This window comes from Bactrocera oleae, chromosome 5, assembly GCF_042242935.1.
Source record: "Bactrocera oleae isolate idBacOlea1 chromosome 5, idBacOlea1, whole genome shotgun sequence".
Lineage (NCBI taxonomy): Eukaryota > Metazoa > Arthropoda > Insecta > Diptera > Tephritidae > Bactrocera > Bactrocera oleae.
In genome coordinates, this window is record NC_091539.1 from 71,242,464 (window position 1) to 71,261,262 (window position 18,799).

Here is an 18,799-nt window from a genome sequence, read left to right on the forward strand (position 1 = left end):
AGGTAGGAGAGGTGGGAGACAGACCTAGGTTAGTTTACGGTAAATGCTTTGCCTTCTGTGCCCCGACCATCCTGCACGTACTCTGAAATGGTTACTACTTTTAATCCTTACTAAATTGTACAACCAACAACATTTTTTTCGGTTGGCAGCTCTAACAAAATATCAACAACAGCGACAATAATTCACAGCAACAAAAAGGGAAACGGATGAATAAAAACAAAACTAGCAAATAGTGCAAAAAAATTGGCATAAACGGTCCAGAATTTATTTGTATGTACTCTTATAGGGAGTACTGAAAGAAGCGTTTACAGAATAGATATATGCCAGGGTTACCCTTAAGAGCTTCTGAGGGAATCATTCATCGCGTATTTACATGAGTACCATATATTAAGTAGGATTCCGAGCGTGATTGCATACAATTTCTCCCTTCTCAAGTTATCAGTAGCGGACTAAACTGAAGCGAAAGCGTTTGATTTCACCAATTAGAGTCATCACCTATTACAAATCGGTTTTTGTGGTATGTGTGTTGAGTTCTATATTCCTATGGCATTTTATTTGATTCCTTGGGAGACTGTAAACCACTGTAAGGGACAAGTTTTTATCGCCATCTATCGTTAAAGTTATTGCTTGAAATTCTTCTGTAGCTATGCGGTTTTCTTTGTGGTGTTTAATATTGCTTCTTATTATAATAGCAGCTGTGTAGAGGCTATTCAAATTATCAGCATATATTACACAAATTCCAATTGATGTGAGAAAGCAAATGCAGTACTTTTAACAATTGCAATTACAATTACAAAGTAAATGTGTGCACGCTACATTATAGCATAACTTCTATTTTCATCATAAAACGCTTATTTAAACTATAAAACAAGGTAAATCAACAATTCACTAAAATTGTCGTTGGCAACCCTTTGGTTTGCTCCCCAAAGTGGTCAGTGGAACATATATTCTTTATGTGTGAATGTATGCGTACAATATTCGCATCGGTATTTGCACATTTATTGCAACTAATACCAAATTGTGCGAGCAGTTCGACTTTGCAGCAAAGCTCAAATAAATTGCAATAAGAGCTCCACAAGTAAGCTCATAGAGGTACAAGTTACACCTACATATATACATAAACATATAAAGAATTCACTTGAAAATAGCTTCTCATTGCATTTAGCGTGTGTTCAGTAATTAATACACATATTTAAACTTTTCCTCTGTAAAAAATTGGTAACTTTACATTTAGTTTCTGCTCAGTGTTAGGTTAGGGTACATTCCACCTCTTATGTAAGATATGTATGGTGGTCAAAAAAAAAAGTTCAAATCTTTTCTCAGAAAAACTGCTTGGAACTATCAGATTTTCCTTTTGTTGTTAAAAACCATGTTTTACAACTTAAGGCATTTAGACTTTGATGATTTCGAAATCGATGAGAATTTTTTGTGGTAATAACTTAATGAAGACATATTGACTTATTTGTATGTATTGTATGTATATGAAAATATTTCTTTAATATTCTATCATTAAAATATGCATTTACAATTTTCGATACTTGATATTTACTGATAAATTGTATCGTAATAATTCTTTCTTAGCGAATTATTAAATTTTAGTCTTTGATAACTTTTGTACGACAAGTTTGAATTAAAAATTGAAAAATTTCATACAAATATTAGAGACGAGATAGTTTTTTCAAATATTAGACACTGCGGTATACATTTTTCTTTACTACTACTACTTTTAATAGTAAGGATAAAAAGGAAACTGAATAGCGGAGGACCTTCATATAAATATTAAGAGCTAATATTTACATGCAGAGATTTTTAACGAAGTGTGTACCAACCAAGTTTTTTGAGTATCATTCAATAGTAAATCGTTCTTAGGACGAATGCATGCCATTTATTGCTTTATTTTAAGGCAAACAACTGCTTGTATAACTAAATCAAGAAGGTGTTTTCTCTTTGATTAGATGCTTAATGAAAATGCTCTTCCTTGCTCTTTGGGTTATCGGCTCAAGAGTACTGAGATTTAAGGTAGCTGGTTAGTGATAGTTTGAATGAAGTTGGCTTGTCAAACTAAAGCAAAATTTATAAATTGACTGACTTATATTTACATAACCTAACTTTTTCATAATCAACTGAATTTTTCTTCGAAATACAATGATTTTTACTTAATCATCCGCTCATCAATAGCGCTGAACTATCAGAATAATCAATCGATTACGGAGCTCAAATTACTTAATGAATCACTAGTTGAGTTTCTATATTCTCGCATTTGTGTGATGCTTTGGAGTATCGTTGTGGTGCATTTTGAGAGCAATACATACATACATACACTATAGCTCTACATTTGTAAGTTTAGTTGTGTATTGAGGTTTCTCATTGACAAATTTTCTTTTGTTGATATTTCCGCATTCACTTCACTTTTCTGCTCTACGATTTGGATAATTTTTTTTGAGCTTCCAGCAATTTAATTGAAAATTGATTGATAGTTCTCTCGCATTGCGGTTGTTGTATTTGTATTTTATCGCACAGGTTATATTTATTCGAGGAAAAAATTGGTAGAAAAGTAGTAATTTAACATTGGGGAGAAGTTCATTTAATTTGATTAAACGATATTGTGTAATACTGGGCTTGAATTTTTTCTTGAGAGGAAAAAATTGAGGGTGATAGCTTAAATACCTAAAAATCTATGGATTTAAGTAAGCGTCACTCTTGGTGGTGAATGTACATACTTCTTTGCTATCTTCTTTGCATATTTTTAGATAGCTTAAATGTCAGTGATTAGTGATTTCGCTGAATAGCAGAATTTTCCGAATTTCTCAAACGGTTAATGGTGTTATACTTGCAAAATATAGGTTAATACATTTTATTATAATTGCTATAATATTCTTGCATTTTTCGACGAAATCCATTTCCTAATTTATTTTATTTTTTACGTATGTGGCAATTTTATGCGAATCCATAATGATTGCCCGCAATAGTAAATGTATATATTATTTTAATAAAAAGTTTTTGAATTAATTTTTTGTTTTACCAAATATAAACAATTAACTCAGCTGGCGTATGTAAACCTCGGATGCAATAAAGTAGAATTTGCCGAGTCTATAAAATTTTATTAGAAAAAAAAGTTATAAAAATAGACTGCAGCAACTCTGCAGTGCCCACATTTAAATTCAATTAGCTGATGCCGGTGTTAAAAGTTTATCATGAAATTCGCTGTGCTATAATACATACAGATGAAAGTGAAACTAATTTTTTTTAGCTCTTGCCCCTGGAATATTGCACTATACGAACTAGGGATGAATATCGGGACGAGCGTGAGCGACCACTGCAGGCAGACAATAAAATTTGCCATTGCAAGCATCCGGGAAAGTTCGCACTTAATTAATGCGTGAAAAGTTTAATTTTTTCATGCTCACAGACCCATACCCATAAAGAGGGCTGGTGTTTGTATGTAGGTGAATGCAATGCTATACTTACTTAGCTATGCAAAAATAATTGTGTTGTACCACAACGACTCACACTGAAATTCGCGAGCATATATGTATGCATATGTGTGTGCATGTATTTAAAAAAATTTTAAGCTGGTATTGGTAAATGCGTATGTAACTTCATTGATGCATTGGTTGTGTAAACAATACAATTTTATGCAACTTTATCATTCCGGTCTGTCAAAATAAAAGAGTTCACAGTTTGAAGCAAAACTAAAAATAACTTTTGGCAAATTTTTTTGGTAGGACTAACTGATTGCATGATTGAAAAAAATATTTAATTTTAGCGCATTTGTTCAAAACACTTTCCCGAGATGTATAATGCTTTCATTGCAAAAAGGCAACAGCTAATTGTTAACTTTATGTTTAAATAAATTTATTGGAATTATATTGTAGATGTTAAATTTGAATTTTGCACCAAATTGTTTGGTATATTGTGTTTAAAAAATTGTTATATTTAATTATGTTGTAACTTAATACACTAAGTAAAATTATTTAAATAAACAACTCTATGGAACGGTCGAAAGGTTTCGGTGGCTTTTCGACACTTTGATAAATTATTTTAGGTAACATTTAAGGCTGTTTAGCATACATATTTACTTAAATTAAGAAGATGCCTCATCCAAAAGAGTCACTTCATAAGGAGGAGTGAGGAATCGATCAAATTTATACGTAATATGTAATGCTCTCCTGATTAATTTTATTTGTCATTTCACTCTAAACAATAAAAATAACAAAAGGGTCAACTGCTCGTCACGCTGATCATTTATGTTTATACGTATAAATATACTTTATAGAGTCTCCGGCGTGTTCTTCTGGTTGTTACACACTTTATATTAGATATTTCGGGTATAAAAATTAATAACGCTTGGCCAATAAACACTATATATGTATCAATGGGAGATCAACTCTCTGGACTCATATATTGTATAAAAACATTTTCGATTTCGTGCTTGAAACTTGGGCTTGGGAAATTTTGCTAGAGTTCGCTGAGAAGTTTGGGGATGTCCTAGCATCCACAAGTAATATTGATCGTATATATTTCGGTCATTTAGAATTTCTTCATAAGTAATTTTCATAAATTAATAGAAAAGGTTTGAAAGTACCTATCAAAGAAAGAACAACATTAAACAACAATGTTTTTTAAAGTTTCATATTGACGCAACTCCTCAAATATTAAACTGAAATCGGTACCTACCACGATTAGCCTCGGCACTGTTGGAAGAAGACATTAGGAAATGCGGGTGCGCCCAAGAAAACGCTCGGAGAAGAGACGGCATATAATAGAAACTTCAAGAACGCAATTGTAAAGAAAACGGGTGTAAAATTTTGAAGAAAAGTAATCAAAAATGTACCCTAAAAACAAGCGTAAAGCGTAAAGATAAAGCCAAACATCCTTAAATCCCAGTTCTCCTGAAAATAGAAACGATACAGAACTTAAGGCCTCAAGATTATGATTACCAGCTCCAGTTAGGAGCTCCGGTATAAAGAGCAAGCCTTATTAGAAAATGTTCATTTTTATTATAAATTCATATGCAAAAATAAAATCTCAATTATTTTTTACTTTTAAGTATTATAGTTACAATTATCAGTTACATGTAATAATATTAGCAAATATAGGGAGAGAGATTTGGTAGAAACTTTGCTAAAGTGAATTCATACACACAAGCGAGACTTGCTTGCGGTGGAGCAAACAAAACAAAGAACGAACGAAGCGCTTTAAGTTTCCTAAAATGTTCAATTATTTGCGATCATCCCAACATTTTTTTAGTTTTGTTTTTGCAATTTTTATGGAAAGTAAGAACGGTAAGCCCCAAATAACTGAATTAAGGAAGTGCAGTGGTCTTTTTTGGTTTTTATTTTAGTTGTTGTTTTTCCGCCTGTGTTTTATGCTAACAATTTGCTAAATTGAATTGTTACCGAGGGCGCTAAGTGTTCTATGTATGCGTGTGTGAAGGAGCTGGTGTGCGCAAATGGATGAATGTTGTGGTAAGAGGAGTGGTGGCGCATGATCAACAACAACTATTGCACTTGTAGTGGTTGTTATTGCTGTTGTAGTCGTTTTTATGCTTTTCGCACACACCAAATCACCGCACTCTCACTAACACACACACATATATGTACATACGTGTGCTCTTATTCGCATAAATAAGTATGAATTTACAAACCCACAATGGCAAACACACTCACACGCGCTCTCAAACATTCGCACACGTCATTAGAACTGTGAGCTTCAAACTCTTTGCTCTAAAAGTACTCAAATCCAACTTAAAATCCGGCGAAAATGGCACGAAAACGTAAAGCGAGAAACCATGAAATTGTTCCGTTGAACTTTTATGCATTTTTTCTAAATTTATTTGTCAGTGTTTATTTTACTTACACAGTTCTGGTTGCTGCAATGCTCGGACGAGTTTCTTTTTTCCTTCCGCCCCTACGAGTTGATGCATTGAAAAAGTTTTCATGTTAGCTCATCGCGTGAGCAGTTTTTAATGTTTGAAACGCAATTACAGTCGCATCCATCCGACACACACTCTCACAGACACACACACACACGCGCACACAAATACAAATAATAATAATATTAAATGGAGTAACGTGGTGTGCAACGCGGCGGTACTTTGGGCCCAGGTTTTAGACTTTCGAGCGAAAAATTTCCTTTGCTGGGAAGAAAATGCTGTGACGCGTGAGTCACGGTTAGTTGGGCTCGAACTTCTGAGCATCGGCAGCACTACTGAGACACCGCGCACAAGCACATTGCGTTCCGCCGACAACACGCCGAATAGAAATCACAGTGTTTGCGTTGCAGCCCTAAACAAATGTTGCGAAGAGTCATGGCACGCGGGTCTACGCAAGGCATGGCTTCGCCCGGCTCGACTTTAACTAAATAGTCGCCGGTCAGTCGCTAAAAAACTTTGTCCTCTGCATTGCCACTTACTCGTACACCCATCCACATGTGACTTTGTATGTGTGTGCTCTTATGTGGGTAGTTATATTCCACTAAATGGCTAAACAACCGAAATGCCAGCGTCGAGCGTCCGCGTATCCAAGCGTGTGTGTGACTTTGTACGCGATTCCCGTCCCATTAGCATTTCAAAAGTTAGTGGCTGATTGCTCGCTGCTCTGCATTAAAGCATTTTGGCCACTTGGCGGTCATTGCGTTCAACTGGTTCAACTGTCTCTAACCACCAGGCATGTTATGAGGCAATCTGACAACCAGCTAAACCCTCGAGGCCAGATATGGTCTGATAAAAAAGTAGAGTTGTGGTTTCAGCGCGTCGTGTCACGCGTGTTTTGTTGTGATTTCCATGTGAAGAAAAAATAAAATTAAATAAAGTTAAATGGAAAATTAAATCATTACTATTTGGATGTTTCTCTCTTTTATATTTTGCTTTGTTAGTTTCTTTGTGATTTAATTAGCGCTGAAAATGCTTCAAATTTTTAATTTTGCTTCAAACTTAGACATTTCGATATAAATGCTAAATATGATATGAAACTTTATAATTTTTTAAAATATATTTTATAAGTTTTTAAAATTCTGATTCCAGAAACTAATTTCTTACTTATTACTAATATTCTGAAGTAATAAGTTTTGAGATTTTTAACTTCAGTTCATTAGAACTCTTAATCGACATCGACAGAACGGTAAGCCGTGACTTACTCTCACAGTGGACCAGCAGTACTTCTTTGCGATGTCTTTACACCATTCCATATCATATTATAATATAAGCAGTCTTTGATACGGCGAACCCCTGTTCCCAGTTATTTTAATGTAATGCTCGCAAAGTAAATTACTTGATAAAATTAATATCCGTAGAAATTAAGTTCTTGAATTTTGATTAGATATTATTATATATAAATCATTCAAATCGTTCGGATACCACAAAGGCAACGTGTACAAAGATCTTGCACTTTAAAATCATAAAAATAGCAATTTTCATTTGGAAATTGTTGAAATCAGCGGAAAAAAGGTCATTGATAACTTTCGGCGAAATAAAAACAGATTACCGACTTTCATTAACTACAAAGAGTGTGTTAAAAATAAATTGGTACATTACAGGTCCCTAACTTTTTTGAACCAAAAGATACCCATATCAAGAAACTGCAAGTCAAAATATTTTTTTACTGATCACAGTGGGCTTTCATTATCATTTAAATTTACACACACATACTAAAATCTGCCTCATAAAAAAGGGTTAAATATTTAAAATAAAAACCGCAATAATAAAAAAAGAAACACAATGTTGGGGAAGAGAAATAGAGAAAAATTAAAAATTCTAACCAACAATTAAATGCGTCCTTCGTATGCGAGTGCTGAAGTTCTTAATTTGACTAATGCAGTCTAGACGAGAAAATGTTGACTTTTTCATGATACCGTTATTGTATGTGCTGTATATACGTGTGAACACAAAAGAGTAGCTGCATGTTATGTATTTGCATTAGATGTGGATAAACATGTAATTACTACAACAAGAAGCGAACGTGTTACTCATAATCAGAGAAGAGTAGTGAAGACTGGGTGTTAAAAACTTGAAGAACTTCTTTCTTCTAATGTGACAGTGATAATGAAAATGCTTCCACAGACACATACTTCCACACACACGGAGACACACATACAGTTAAATAAATATTAGTACATAAGCATATTCAGATTTAACACACATACACGGTCACGTACATGCGAAGTTACAATTAAGTTGTTGACAAGCAGAAGGTAACAAGCTGCAAGTTGGCTGTAAAAGCGAGTGTGAAGCGCAATTTGGAAAATAAATGAGACGGAATTAAATGCGAAAACATGTCAGTGGCAAGCAGCAAATCATTCATATGCTCACATCTACAAGTATGTTGTAATAACGAGAAGTGTGCGCGAATGTGTGTGTGAGCTTGCGGAAGGAAGTATTAAACTAGCGACCATTGCTAGCTTGTAGTTAAAAAGATAGTGTTGCAAGTGAGAAGCCATTCACAACGCTAATGAGCGCCAAATGTGAAATTTACTCCAAAGGAAGGGGTTTGCGGTGGTTTAAATTGCGCTTGACACTCACACGGTGACATGATTTCATATTTAATTAAATTAGCGTTGAGTTTCAGAGCTCCGAATAATCAAGCGGGAAAGCGGAAGTCTTACAGCTTAGCTAACATAAAAAATAGGGGATGGAGAAGAAAGATCTTTTAATGTAAGCTAAATACCCAAATTTGTATGATCATTATATTAGTAGGGGTCGACATTTAAAAAGAGCTATTTAGTTAATACGGTGATTAGTTCAAAAAAGACTAGCTTACTATTATTATATTAAGATTTCCTTTCCTTTCTGAAATTTCGTTTGTAAGTACTTTTCTTCTTCGAAAATTTTAAGCTGATTCGACAAAAAGTCAAAATTTTGGCTAGTCATTCGATCATTACTTGTATTATTTTTGTTCTTGGATTAAAAATAATTTGAAGACCTTTCTCAGCGCCAAACACTTTTTTTGGAGGTTCTCCTGAAGATGTATTTAAAATAATTCCACTTGATGCAGAATAAAACATGTTTTTTTCTGACTTGCAAGTGGATATAACTAATTAATTACCTAGTTGTTGTAAATAAATTCAATATTCGATTTAAACACAGAAATTCATTAAACTTTCGTAATATGTCAACTTATAGCAATATTAATATACATAAAAATAGCATGTATTTTCTGTTGTTGTTGTTGGGGTAGAAAACATTCCTCAAGCAATTTGTGGAAGTGATGCCGAGTGAGAGTCCTTGGCCGAATAAGAATCCGTTCCGATTTCGTAGACGCGACTATCATGGGGGGAACATTTTCTGTTATTCGCGTACCAAAACGGAACCAAAGTAACCAGAAATGAAAAGTAATTTTATTTGATCAAGGACTGCCGTATTTTTAGATAGCTTTTCAAAACAGAATCGACATATTATTTAGTTTCAAGATATTTCATAACCAAAAATTTTTGAGTCATAAACATTCAGCTTTAAATGATTACCTCATGTAATTAAATTTTACTTCAAAACTTAATATTGAGAATCTAACAAGGTTGTTTCTTACAATTCAAAAAGTCAAATTTAGTCATAGTCTATTACGAGAGACGATTAACCGACTTTGGGAGATCTGAGAAACGAAAAGCAAAAAGTCGACTCTGATACATATCAAAAACATGGCTTTTCCACTCCATTCTATTTCATTTATACTAAATCAACTAATTCAACCTGCTTAGATACTATTCACTACAGCGAAGTGAAAAAAGTAAATTTGTTGAATTAAATCTTTAACAACGTCATTGCAAATAAGTATCGCATTCAAGTTTAAACGAATCGTAATTAAACATGTATGTGTATGTGTATGCATGCATAAATAACGGTAGTTGCAAATATATTGCCCGTCATGCCGTCATTGCGTTGATCGTTAACTTGCAACACACATAACTGTACGTGTGTATGTGTGAACTTGTATTACACCCTCCGACATGGTCAGCTGTGAAAAACGAGTGAAAGTAGCTCACGTGCCGCTGAGTAAGTGGCAAATGCCTGCGGCTTGATTTCAAGCAACACAAGGGCACGCACGCGGGGCGCAGAGTAAATAAACTGGCGCACATCCGTTTAACTAAATATATGAGCATGCCGTATCAAATGACTACATATGAAGCGATTTACACATGTATGTGTATGTGTGGGCGGGTGTATTGAATATAGGAAGCAAGCAAGCAGTCAGGCAGCACACATGACGCCAGTGGGTGAGCACACAAAGCGACGGCTCCTCCCCACACACACGAAGCACGAAAGCACGACGAAGGGGGAAATAACGGGTGGAATGCCAGCGAGCGCCAGCACGTCTCTGGGGCGAGTTTAACGCAATAATTTGCACAATTTGTCGAAAATGCCTTTAAGCTAAATGCCGAGCGTACATCACCACCCACATTAAGCACAAAACACACACACACACACATATGTATGTGCTATATGTAAGCGTGTGTGTGCTCAGGCTATTGTATAACCGCACAAATAAACGGATGTGCTTGCGCAAATACAACAACAAACAAATAAATATCCAACAGATGTGGCACACACACACACACACATGCAGCTTTCACTAATATTTACATTTGCGTTTTTTATGCATCCTTCGTATGTGCCTGTATGTGTGCGACTTTGTGTGTGTGGGCGGTTCATTCATGGCTGCTGAGAGTATTTGCGAAGCGACGACAAAAGCGACTGTGCCGCAGACAGAAGTCAATTGTTTGCGCTGATTTTAAAGCAGATTTCCGCATTGTTGTTGTTATTGCAACATTTTTGTCAGAATCTCGCATTGTTGCCAACGTGCTTTTTGTTTGTTATCAGCGTTTTTCATTCTTAATGTTTCACTCATTTCTGCCAAATCACATTTGTCCATTTGACTCCATATCATTTCTCATATACCATATGTATCTGTATGTATGTATGTGTGTGTGGGCAATGGTCGTTTGCGTGCCTTTTGTCATACTTTCTGTTCTGGCGGCGGGAGCAGGGAGACGAACAGTTAAATTAGCATGTTGGACATTCGCTAGACAAATGACGAAGAACAATGCATGCACACTGTATATTTGTATATTTGTCATAAAAATTAAACATTTGTCCTTTGGCTATTGTTCGCAGTCTTTTTAGGTGAGCCCATGTGGCTGGAGTTGCACCGCTTACATATGCATTGTCTTTTAATGGTTTTCTATTTCGTTGTGTAATCTTCAGTGCGCGTGCGTGTGTGTGTGTGTATGGGATTTGTGTGTTCGCTGAACTCTTGAACTACATAACGGCTTTCACTGTTATTTGTATAGCTCAAGCGATTACGCGGATAAATATGGAGTAACATTTCTCGGCTCACTTTTTTCGTGTCTTTAAGGCTTTAAGAATGTCATATGAGAGTTTTTCAGATATTGAATTGGCTATGGAACATAAATTTAATCGGATTAAATCAATTTCGCGGTAGCACATCAGCTTGACTCTTACTGGGTAAGAATCATCTCAAGCCACCGGTTTTTAAAAACGAAAACTCTCTGCTTCAGAGCAGAATAAAAAAAATAAGACTAATTATGATTAGCATGCACAATTGATGTTAACCCTTGTTATTGGTGCTTCGAAGAGACCTTCTTTCTGCTTATAAAGCTTGAGCATCACTTAAATAGATTTCAAGATGAAAATCTTGGGCACGTAACAGTATGCATAGTGAAAGGTTTCATCAGCAAATTATGCAATTTGAACAACGCTTCAGTGAGTAATAGTCAGCAGCAATACTTTCTGATTTTCTTTCGTCGATTCGCCGAGATACTCCAATGGAATCGATCAGTGGTGAGATATTTTAATGATATTTTTAGAACTTGCTATAATTTTGCATATATTTGCCTCTAATGTTTTTCACCTTTTAATAATTTTTGCTACTTTAATAATTTCGGTTTTTGATTGAATGTAATTTAAATTAAAAATATGGTATACATATGTATGTGCTACAGTAAGGTTATGTTAGGAAGTCGATTCTAAAAAGGATCACACTTTGACACCTTAAACGCCGGTCCGTTGTGATACCTAAACATTTCTATAAAGCTGGACAACAACAACAAATTTGTTGAGACAGTTAATATCCGCTTCGGCTAAGTCTTCTGGTCCGCTGAATGTGTGATTACCGGGATGTTTTAGTCTCAGCCTTGCAAAAGCCTGACAGTGGAGGAGAAAGTGCCTGGGTGTTTCCACCTCATCCTCCTCCATAAAACTTTGACAACTAGCATCAGGCAGTATTTTAAGCCGTACCACATTAGACAGTGTCCAGTGAGAAATCCTACAATAGCGGCGAGATGAATTTTGCTTAAGGCGAGAAGTTCCCCAGATCTCTGCTGCACTTACTTGTTTGTTAAATTTCTTGTTTAGAGCAAAAATTATGATCAACTCATGAAATGCATGAAAACAAAGAGCAGAAATAAAATTTTGTTTTGCAGACCAGTGTAATTAAATAAATTAGACATGGCAGTATTGTAATGTAACCACTATTACAACACTATTACAAAAACATTAACTATAAAATTAAGTATTCCTAAAGCCGCAGTACTTATGATTTATTTGTAATCAATTAAGAGTCATTAAAAAGGAATACCTGACTAAGAAACATAAACAAATTGAATTGCGTAAATTAAGTGTAAAGGCGTTTAATAATAAAAGATAAGTTTGAAATGGTTAAAGCAAACGTGTGTGCAGCGGTGTGATGTTCTTAAATTGAAGGCGTTTAATTGCAGAAAATATAAATAATATATTAAAATATATGCGGCATATAAAGATATACATACGCATATACATCCATATGCACATATGTATATATATACTTACTATATAATGTGATACTGCAGTCATATTTCTAGTTTCAGTCTGAAGATCAACTTTCAAAAATAAAATCTATCAAAGCTTCTGTGAATTTTGAAAAAGCATTTATGGAGATTAACATCTGACCTTTACAGCAACAACAAACTAATCCATTGCAAGGCATTTGTAAATAAATTTTTTATTATGCAGGTTTCCAAAAATATCTTACAAATATATTTAATTGGTATTTTTTATTTGCCTCGGTTTCTTTTTGCTTGTAGTGAAGCTTTGTAAGTCAACTATTTAAGAGTAAAGAAAAGTTGATATTAAAGTGCAGCATAAAGAAAACAAAGTACTTAGATTTCAAACAGGGCTGTATGAAAAGTCACAGATAAGTATTAAATAACTGAACCGCCAGGAATTTGAAAGTTTTAACAAATAGTTGATTTTTCTCTGCAGTTTGAGTCTGAAAAGATTTCTTTTTTAATTTTAACATAGAGTTTTAACTAATGGTTTCACAAGTGTTCTTTGTCACCATTTAATCGTCCTTTTAGAGTTATTTACTCAAAATAGCAAATCCTCCTATGATGCCATAGTATTATGTTGCATGAATCAATTTAAATTCATTTTCAAAGTATAAAAACAAAATTTTATAATAAATTTGGCTTAATTTGGGTTTATAATTCAACTTTTTGTAATTTATTTTGCGTAGCTTTAAATTATCTCTTTCCAGTTTAGTACTCCTTTGTACGCTAAGTTTGAGTCCTGCTTTTTGCTCAAGTGCTTTCTCCAGTTGAGTTCAATACGTGATAATAAATGGCTTTTTACAGAGGGGTTATACCTCATTCTATCCTATGTAATAACTTTTCTGTTTAATCTATTTATGCCAGGTGTGTGTGTTCTATTCGCCACTGTATAAGTTTAAAGATAACTAACTTGTATCGAGTTTATCAAATCAAGATTTTCACCAAACTTTGCATATTATTTAGAAAATTCTAATCGAGCAAGTACTTCAAAAGCTTGCCGATATTTTCGAAAAGATTTCACTTAAGATTTTCTTTGTTTAAATACTAACAAATTTGCTTTCCGATAAATTTCGAGTTGAATTAAAGATATCAGATTTTTGTTCAAGAAAATGGCAGCTCAATTAATTTCCGTTTTCACACATACAAATTTTAGAAATGACTAAATAAGAAATATATTCGTAAATGTGCTGAGTTTTAGTATTTTTATACGGCGATAGAAATGCGTATTGTTTCATGAACAGAAACATACAAAGACAATAGCATTACCGGCGAATAAATACCAACAGAAACTAATCGGACTAATCTGTAAAGAAACACTACTAACTTGTTGTAAACGTGCAAACATTGAATTTGAAGCTATGCACATATCCAAGAGCATGCAGAAGGCATCCTGCAGGAAAGCGCAGACCGAATTGCAGCTTAGAAGTAGGACAATTCGACTGCAATTTTATCAGTTCGCTACTGCTTAACGTAGTACAAATTTGGCGTAAACGAAACAATGAATAGAGTTCTTAAATTTTTTGGGCACTGCAGATATTTCTTTTTACTATCTTGTACTATTTTGCAACTAGTTTCAGAAATGACATACAAAGCTTGGCACATCCTCAAATCTTTCAATATCAATTTGATAGTTACTTACATGGAAAAGAGTAAGACTACCAACTAAAGACAAGCTCTTTTGCCTCAAACCAGATTTGAAGAAGTTCTTCATTGCCCTACAGGGCTGGTACTGAAGTAGAATTATGTAGTGTTGCTTGCCATTGACTACATAAATGTGAAAATGTGGACTAGCGAGCAAATATGAGTAATAATTTTCACAGAGATGTATATACATTTATATGCATGTAGGTATGTAGTTTACTCGTGTAATCCGATGCCTTTGCCGGTAATGAAAGTAGCGGAAGATGAGAAGAAACCTTTTGGTCTATTCTTTGCGCTGAATAGCTCATAATACAGGAAATACATAAATGAAAGCGAGGAGTGAAAAGCAGTTGGCGGAGCAGTGAACGCATTGAATGGCAGTAAAATTGACGAAGCGGAGTCTGGAAGTCGGTCTACGGAGCGTGTACAAAGTTACAGCTTCATTTCTGCTGCGCTTCTACTCTTCTTCAGAGGCAGCCGCAGAATGATGCAAATGTACAATTGAGAATGAGTATATAGCCGCTGTAGTAATAGTAAAATGTACGATCCAACTACAGCAACAAAAACCACATATGTGTAAGGGGCCTGCAAGATACTTGCTTCACATAAAACGGACCTGAAAAAGACGAAATGTCAAAATGGATGTGAGCTAAAAATCATATGTGGCATAGTAAATGAAAATGTTGCACGCAAAAGATACGTTATGTGTATGCTGTTGCAAATAACGTTGCCATATATGGTGTTTGTAAGAAGTATTTGGGTAATAACTTTAGATTCACTTTAGCGATCACTTTTCAGGACCAAATCAACTCAGCTGATCACTTCGTCACTTGCAACTAAAGTATGTATTTAACGGAAAAGATAGTACGTTTATATAGATAGTAGATATCAATCTAGCTAGTAAATTCCTTAGAGGACGCGTGCAGGCCATAAAGAGCAATGTAGAATTTTCCATCTGTATAAGTTTAAACTCTAAAGTAAAACCTTAGACCTCATTTGTTGCTTATTTCCTACAACACTCGCGTTTATATAACCGAGTAGATTCGGAATCATATCCGGCCAAGAACTACTATTTTAGAAACATTCTACATAACCATTTAAATAATCAACTGACAACCGAAACAAGGCTTTTGTTGCAGCAAAGCTAAGTTTAGACTTTTTATCGAATTTTGGATGCAATAAACGTTAGCATAGGGTAAATTTCTTTTTCTACATAAGTAACATACTAAAATCTAAATCTGAAACGATCAAAAGCCTAAGTGTTCTCTGAATTAAGGATTATCTGCAAACTGAACTTCTTATTATCCTTTAGCCGATAGCCATCTAAATGGCAATGTTCATAGGCTATAGAAATCTAGTCCGCTATATTCAAAAAATTCGAACAAATTTTAGAAGTATATTCGTTTTCGTTTTTACCTTTAGAGCACGAAGGATCAAACTGTTTGTAATGCCTTTCAGGTCTAGAAACCATGCACTATTTTACTTAACTGAACATCCTTCGTGCTCTTGAAATAATCTATTTGCATATAAACATTCAATACAAATTCAAGTTTGAGAACCAATCGAAAGAGGGCCGCGCTGACTTGTATATGCAGCACTGCATTCGAACGGTGTAATGCGACATGGCAATCAAAGAATTGTAGCGAAGAATGGAGCGTATGAAAGAATAAAAGTAAAAAAGTGCAGCATACTTCAAGGCGCACTGCATGGTTGGACGCATTTCAGCACAACTGAAACCGCATGTGGCAGCGCAAAGCCAATACAAACGAGGCGCTTGGCTGGCAGCTGCGATGCTGCAGTGCTCATCTTCGCTGCAAGAGCTTTTCTTCTATTTTAGATTGTGTTGCATAAAATTCAAGTGTGCTTGTGGTGTGTGAGTGTGTTTGTGTGCCCCTGCAATGATTACATGAGCATGTGGCTGAGTGAATTTCACTTACCGGAAGTGCAAAGCAAAACGATTGCTGAATAAGCGATAAACCCAGAGACGCAAGAAGGCGCCGAGGCGGACGCTGCTGACAGCATGCTGTTGCTTGTGCTACAGTCGGCGCTGCACGCTAACGATGCGGTGGGTTCTGGCAATAACTTCGGCTATATTGATGCCACTACAAATAGTACTTGATATTAGAGTTGAGTAATAGTTGCTGCTTCAGCAGTGGCAGCTGCATGCCGCATGTGGCATGGCCTGCACGCGTGCTTGTTCGATTGCTTGCTCGGTTGGTTGTTATGTAAAAAATCTAAGCTAAAGTTGGTACGGATAAATGTTGGAATTCATTCATGTGGCATGTGGCATGTACCACTGCTCAAGTTCGTGCCACGTTGTAGCTTGTTTAATGTTGTTATTGTTTGCTAGCCGGCGTTGTTATCTTTTGTGGCAGTGACAGTGACACTCAACAACGATGAAGCATAGTAATATTTACTTGCCACATGCAAGATTGAGGGTGGCAGCAGGCCACCGAGGGTACTTTGTCGATTCTACAAGCCACACGACTGCCACATTTGTGAGTATCTGCGTAATTAGTGCCACACACAGCGTCGTCACTTTTGCGGTCTAGGCGTGCACGTGTATTGTATTTACCGTTAAAAAACACTCACGCACACACACGAAATAACGCGGTTTTTTTTTTGCGAGAATGCGGTAATAGAAAAGCACTATTCACTTATCACTCAGCACCCAACACTTTTCACTCTTCACTTTTCACTTAACGCTTTCTGCGCCTCCGGTGGCTGCAGGGCAAACAAGATTGCCCACGTCGGCATTGTGGCGTCGCACAGAAATTGAAATTGCAGTTAGCAATGGTGTTGATTTGCGCCAAGTGTTTTCCCGTTCTATTTGTACTTGTTGTTGTTTACACAATTTTTTCCACTTCGAAAGCCAACGCCTTTGCTTATTGCGTGTATTTTTTGCTCATCGCTGTGACGCCACACATAAAAAGCGCACTAAAGCCGGGCGGCCATCGCCGTTGTGAGTTGGAAATTCTCGGCCTTATTTTCGCCTTGGCAATAGGAACAAATCCACACGTTTTAAGCGCTGTGCGCCGAAAGCGCAGCCAGAGTTGTAAGCGAATGCCAGGCAATACGAGAATACAGCTCCTTTCACATGCAAATTTTAATTTCCTCTACTCGCTTCCTCGACACTTTGATGTGGCGCGCTGTCGGGTGTAGACTGTGGCTCTTGGCCGTTGCACTGAAGCGCAGTGAGAAGGTGGCAAAGCTGTATCTCTGGCTTCAAACGTGTCTGTGTCTGTGCTGGTAGAGGTGGCGTTGAGAAACGGATGAGCTAAGCTGTCGTTGCTCTTGATGCTGTAGCTGCTACTGATAGTCTCGTTTATGTCGCAACGACCGTTGTTGGCTGTTGGCTATTGACTGCTGTATGACTGTTTCCATCAGGCAATGCCAGTAATGGACACAAGTTGCATGCTTCATTTCCGCCAATAATTTCACACATTCTCTTTTTTTTCTTTTTTTGATATTTTGTGTAGTTACACAGCTGTAGCACGTTGTCTAGAGAATTTGAGGCGACTCTCGCGCCATAGTCGACAATTTCGGCAGCGTTTTTTCTTATTTCCGCTATTTCCTTTGTATCTTCTGTGCACCACTTATTTGCACACGTTTGATTGCACTGCTTTTTACAGGGAGTCTTCTTGCGCCGTTTTGTCGGAAAACACTATTTAAACTTTCCTTTACTATTTTTAGTGGCTGCCTTGCTTTGAGCCATAACTGTACAGTGTTGTAAGCTCAGCGGTTGTTGTTGCAGCTGGTCGCCGGCTGCTGCGAGTTTACTGTTTACCCACAGTAGCAGATGTGCTGCACCGGCGTTGAGCGACCACACTTTCGACCAACAGTAAATTGTGCTGCCGCCTGCGCGCAAAGCTGTGGTTAATTGTGGTCATGCGAAGTTTCGCACTGTTTTAGGAAATATTTAGTTTTTTTTACTATCTTTAATTACACACTTACACAGCTAGTATTTTTTTTATCATAAAAAAATTATATAAATTATTTATATATCTATATATTCTTTAATATAAACAGTTTATATCCCGCGCGCGCTCGTACGCACAGCTGTCGTGCTTCGTCGTGACTTCCGTTTCGCATGTCCTTTTGGTCATGCGAGCAACATCAAACTGAATTTTTCATTGCCAGTCGACGCCGACAAAGCACAACAAATCGCACACACAGCAGTAAACCCACAGCGCGGCAGGCAACTTCAAAGAAATAAATGGGTTTTTTAAACACGTTTCGCATTTCCCACTATTGTGCGCCTGAAAGCGCGCTATACTCATATACATTCTTGAGTGCTCTCCTCCTGCAACATACTCTCACTAAATCTTCACTGCCGCTCACT

At 36.1% G+C, this 18,799-nt stretch overlaps 1 protein-coding gene across 1 annotated transcript in view; it reads right to left on the reverse strand.

Moving 5' to 3' along the window:
• Positions 1 to 18,541, reverse strand: part of CARPA (Carbonic anhydrase-related protein A) — a 46,885-nt gene extending 28,344 nt beyond the window's left edge. Inside the window, exon 1 of the mRNA XM_014246888.3 lies at positions 16,395 to 18,541. Within this exon, the coding sequence (XP_014102363.1) occupies positions 16,395 to 16,479 (85 nt within the window). The 5' untranslated portion in view covers positions 16,480 to 18,541. The remainder of the gene's footprint in view (positions 1 to 16,394) is intronic.
• Positions 18,542 to 18,799: the final 258 nt, after the last annotated feature.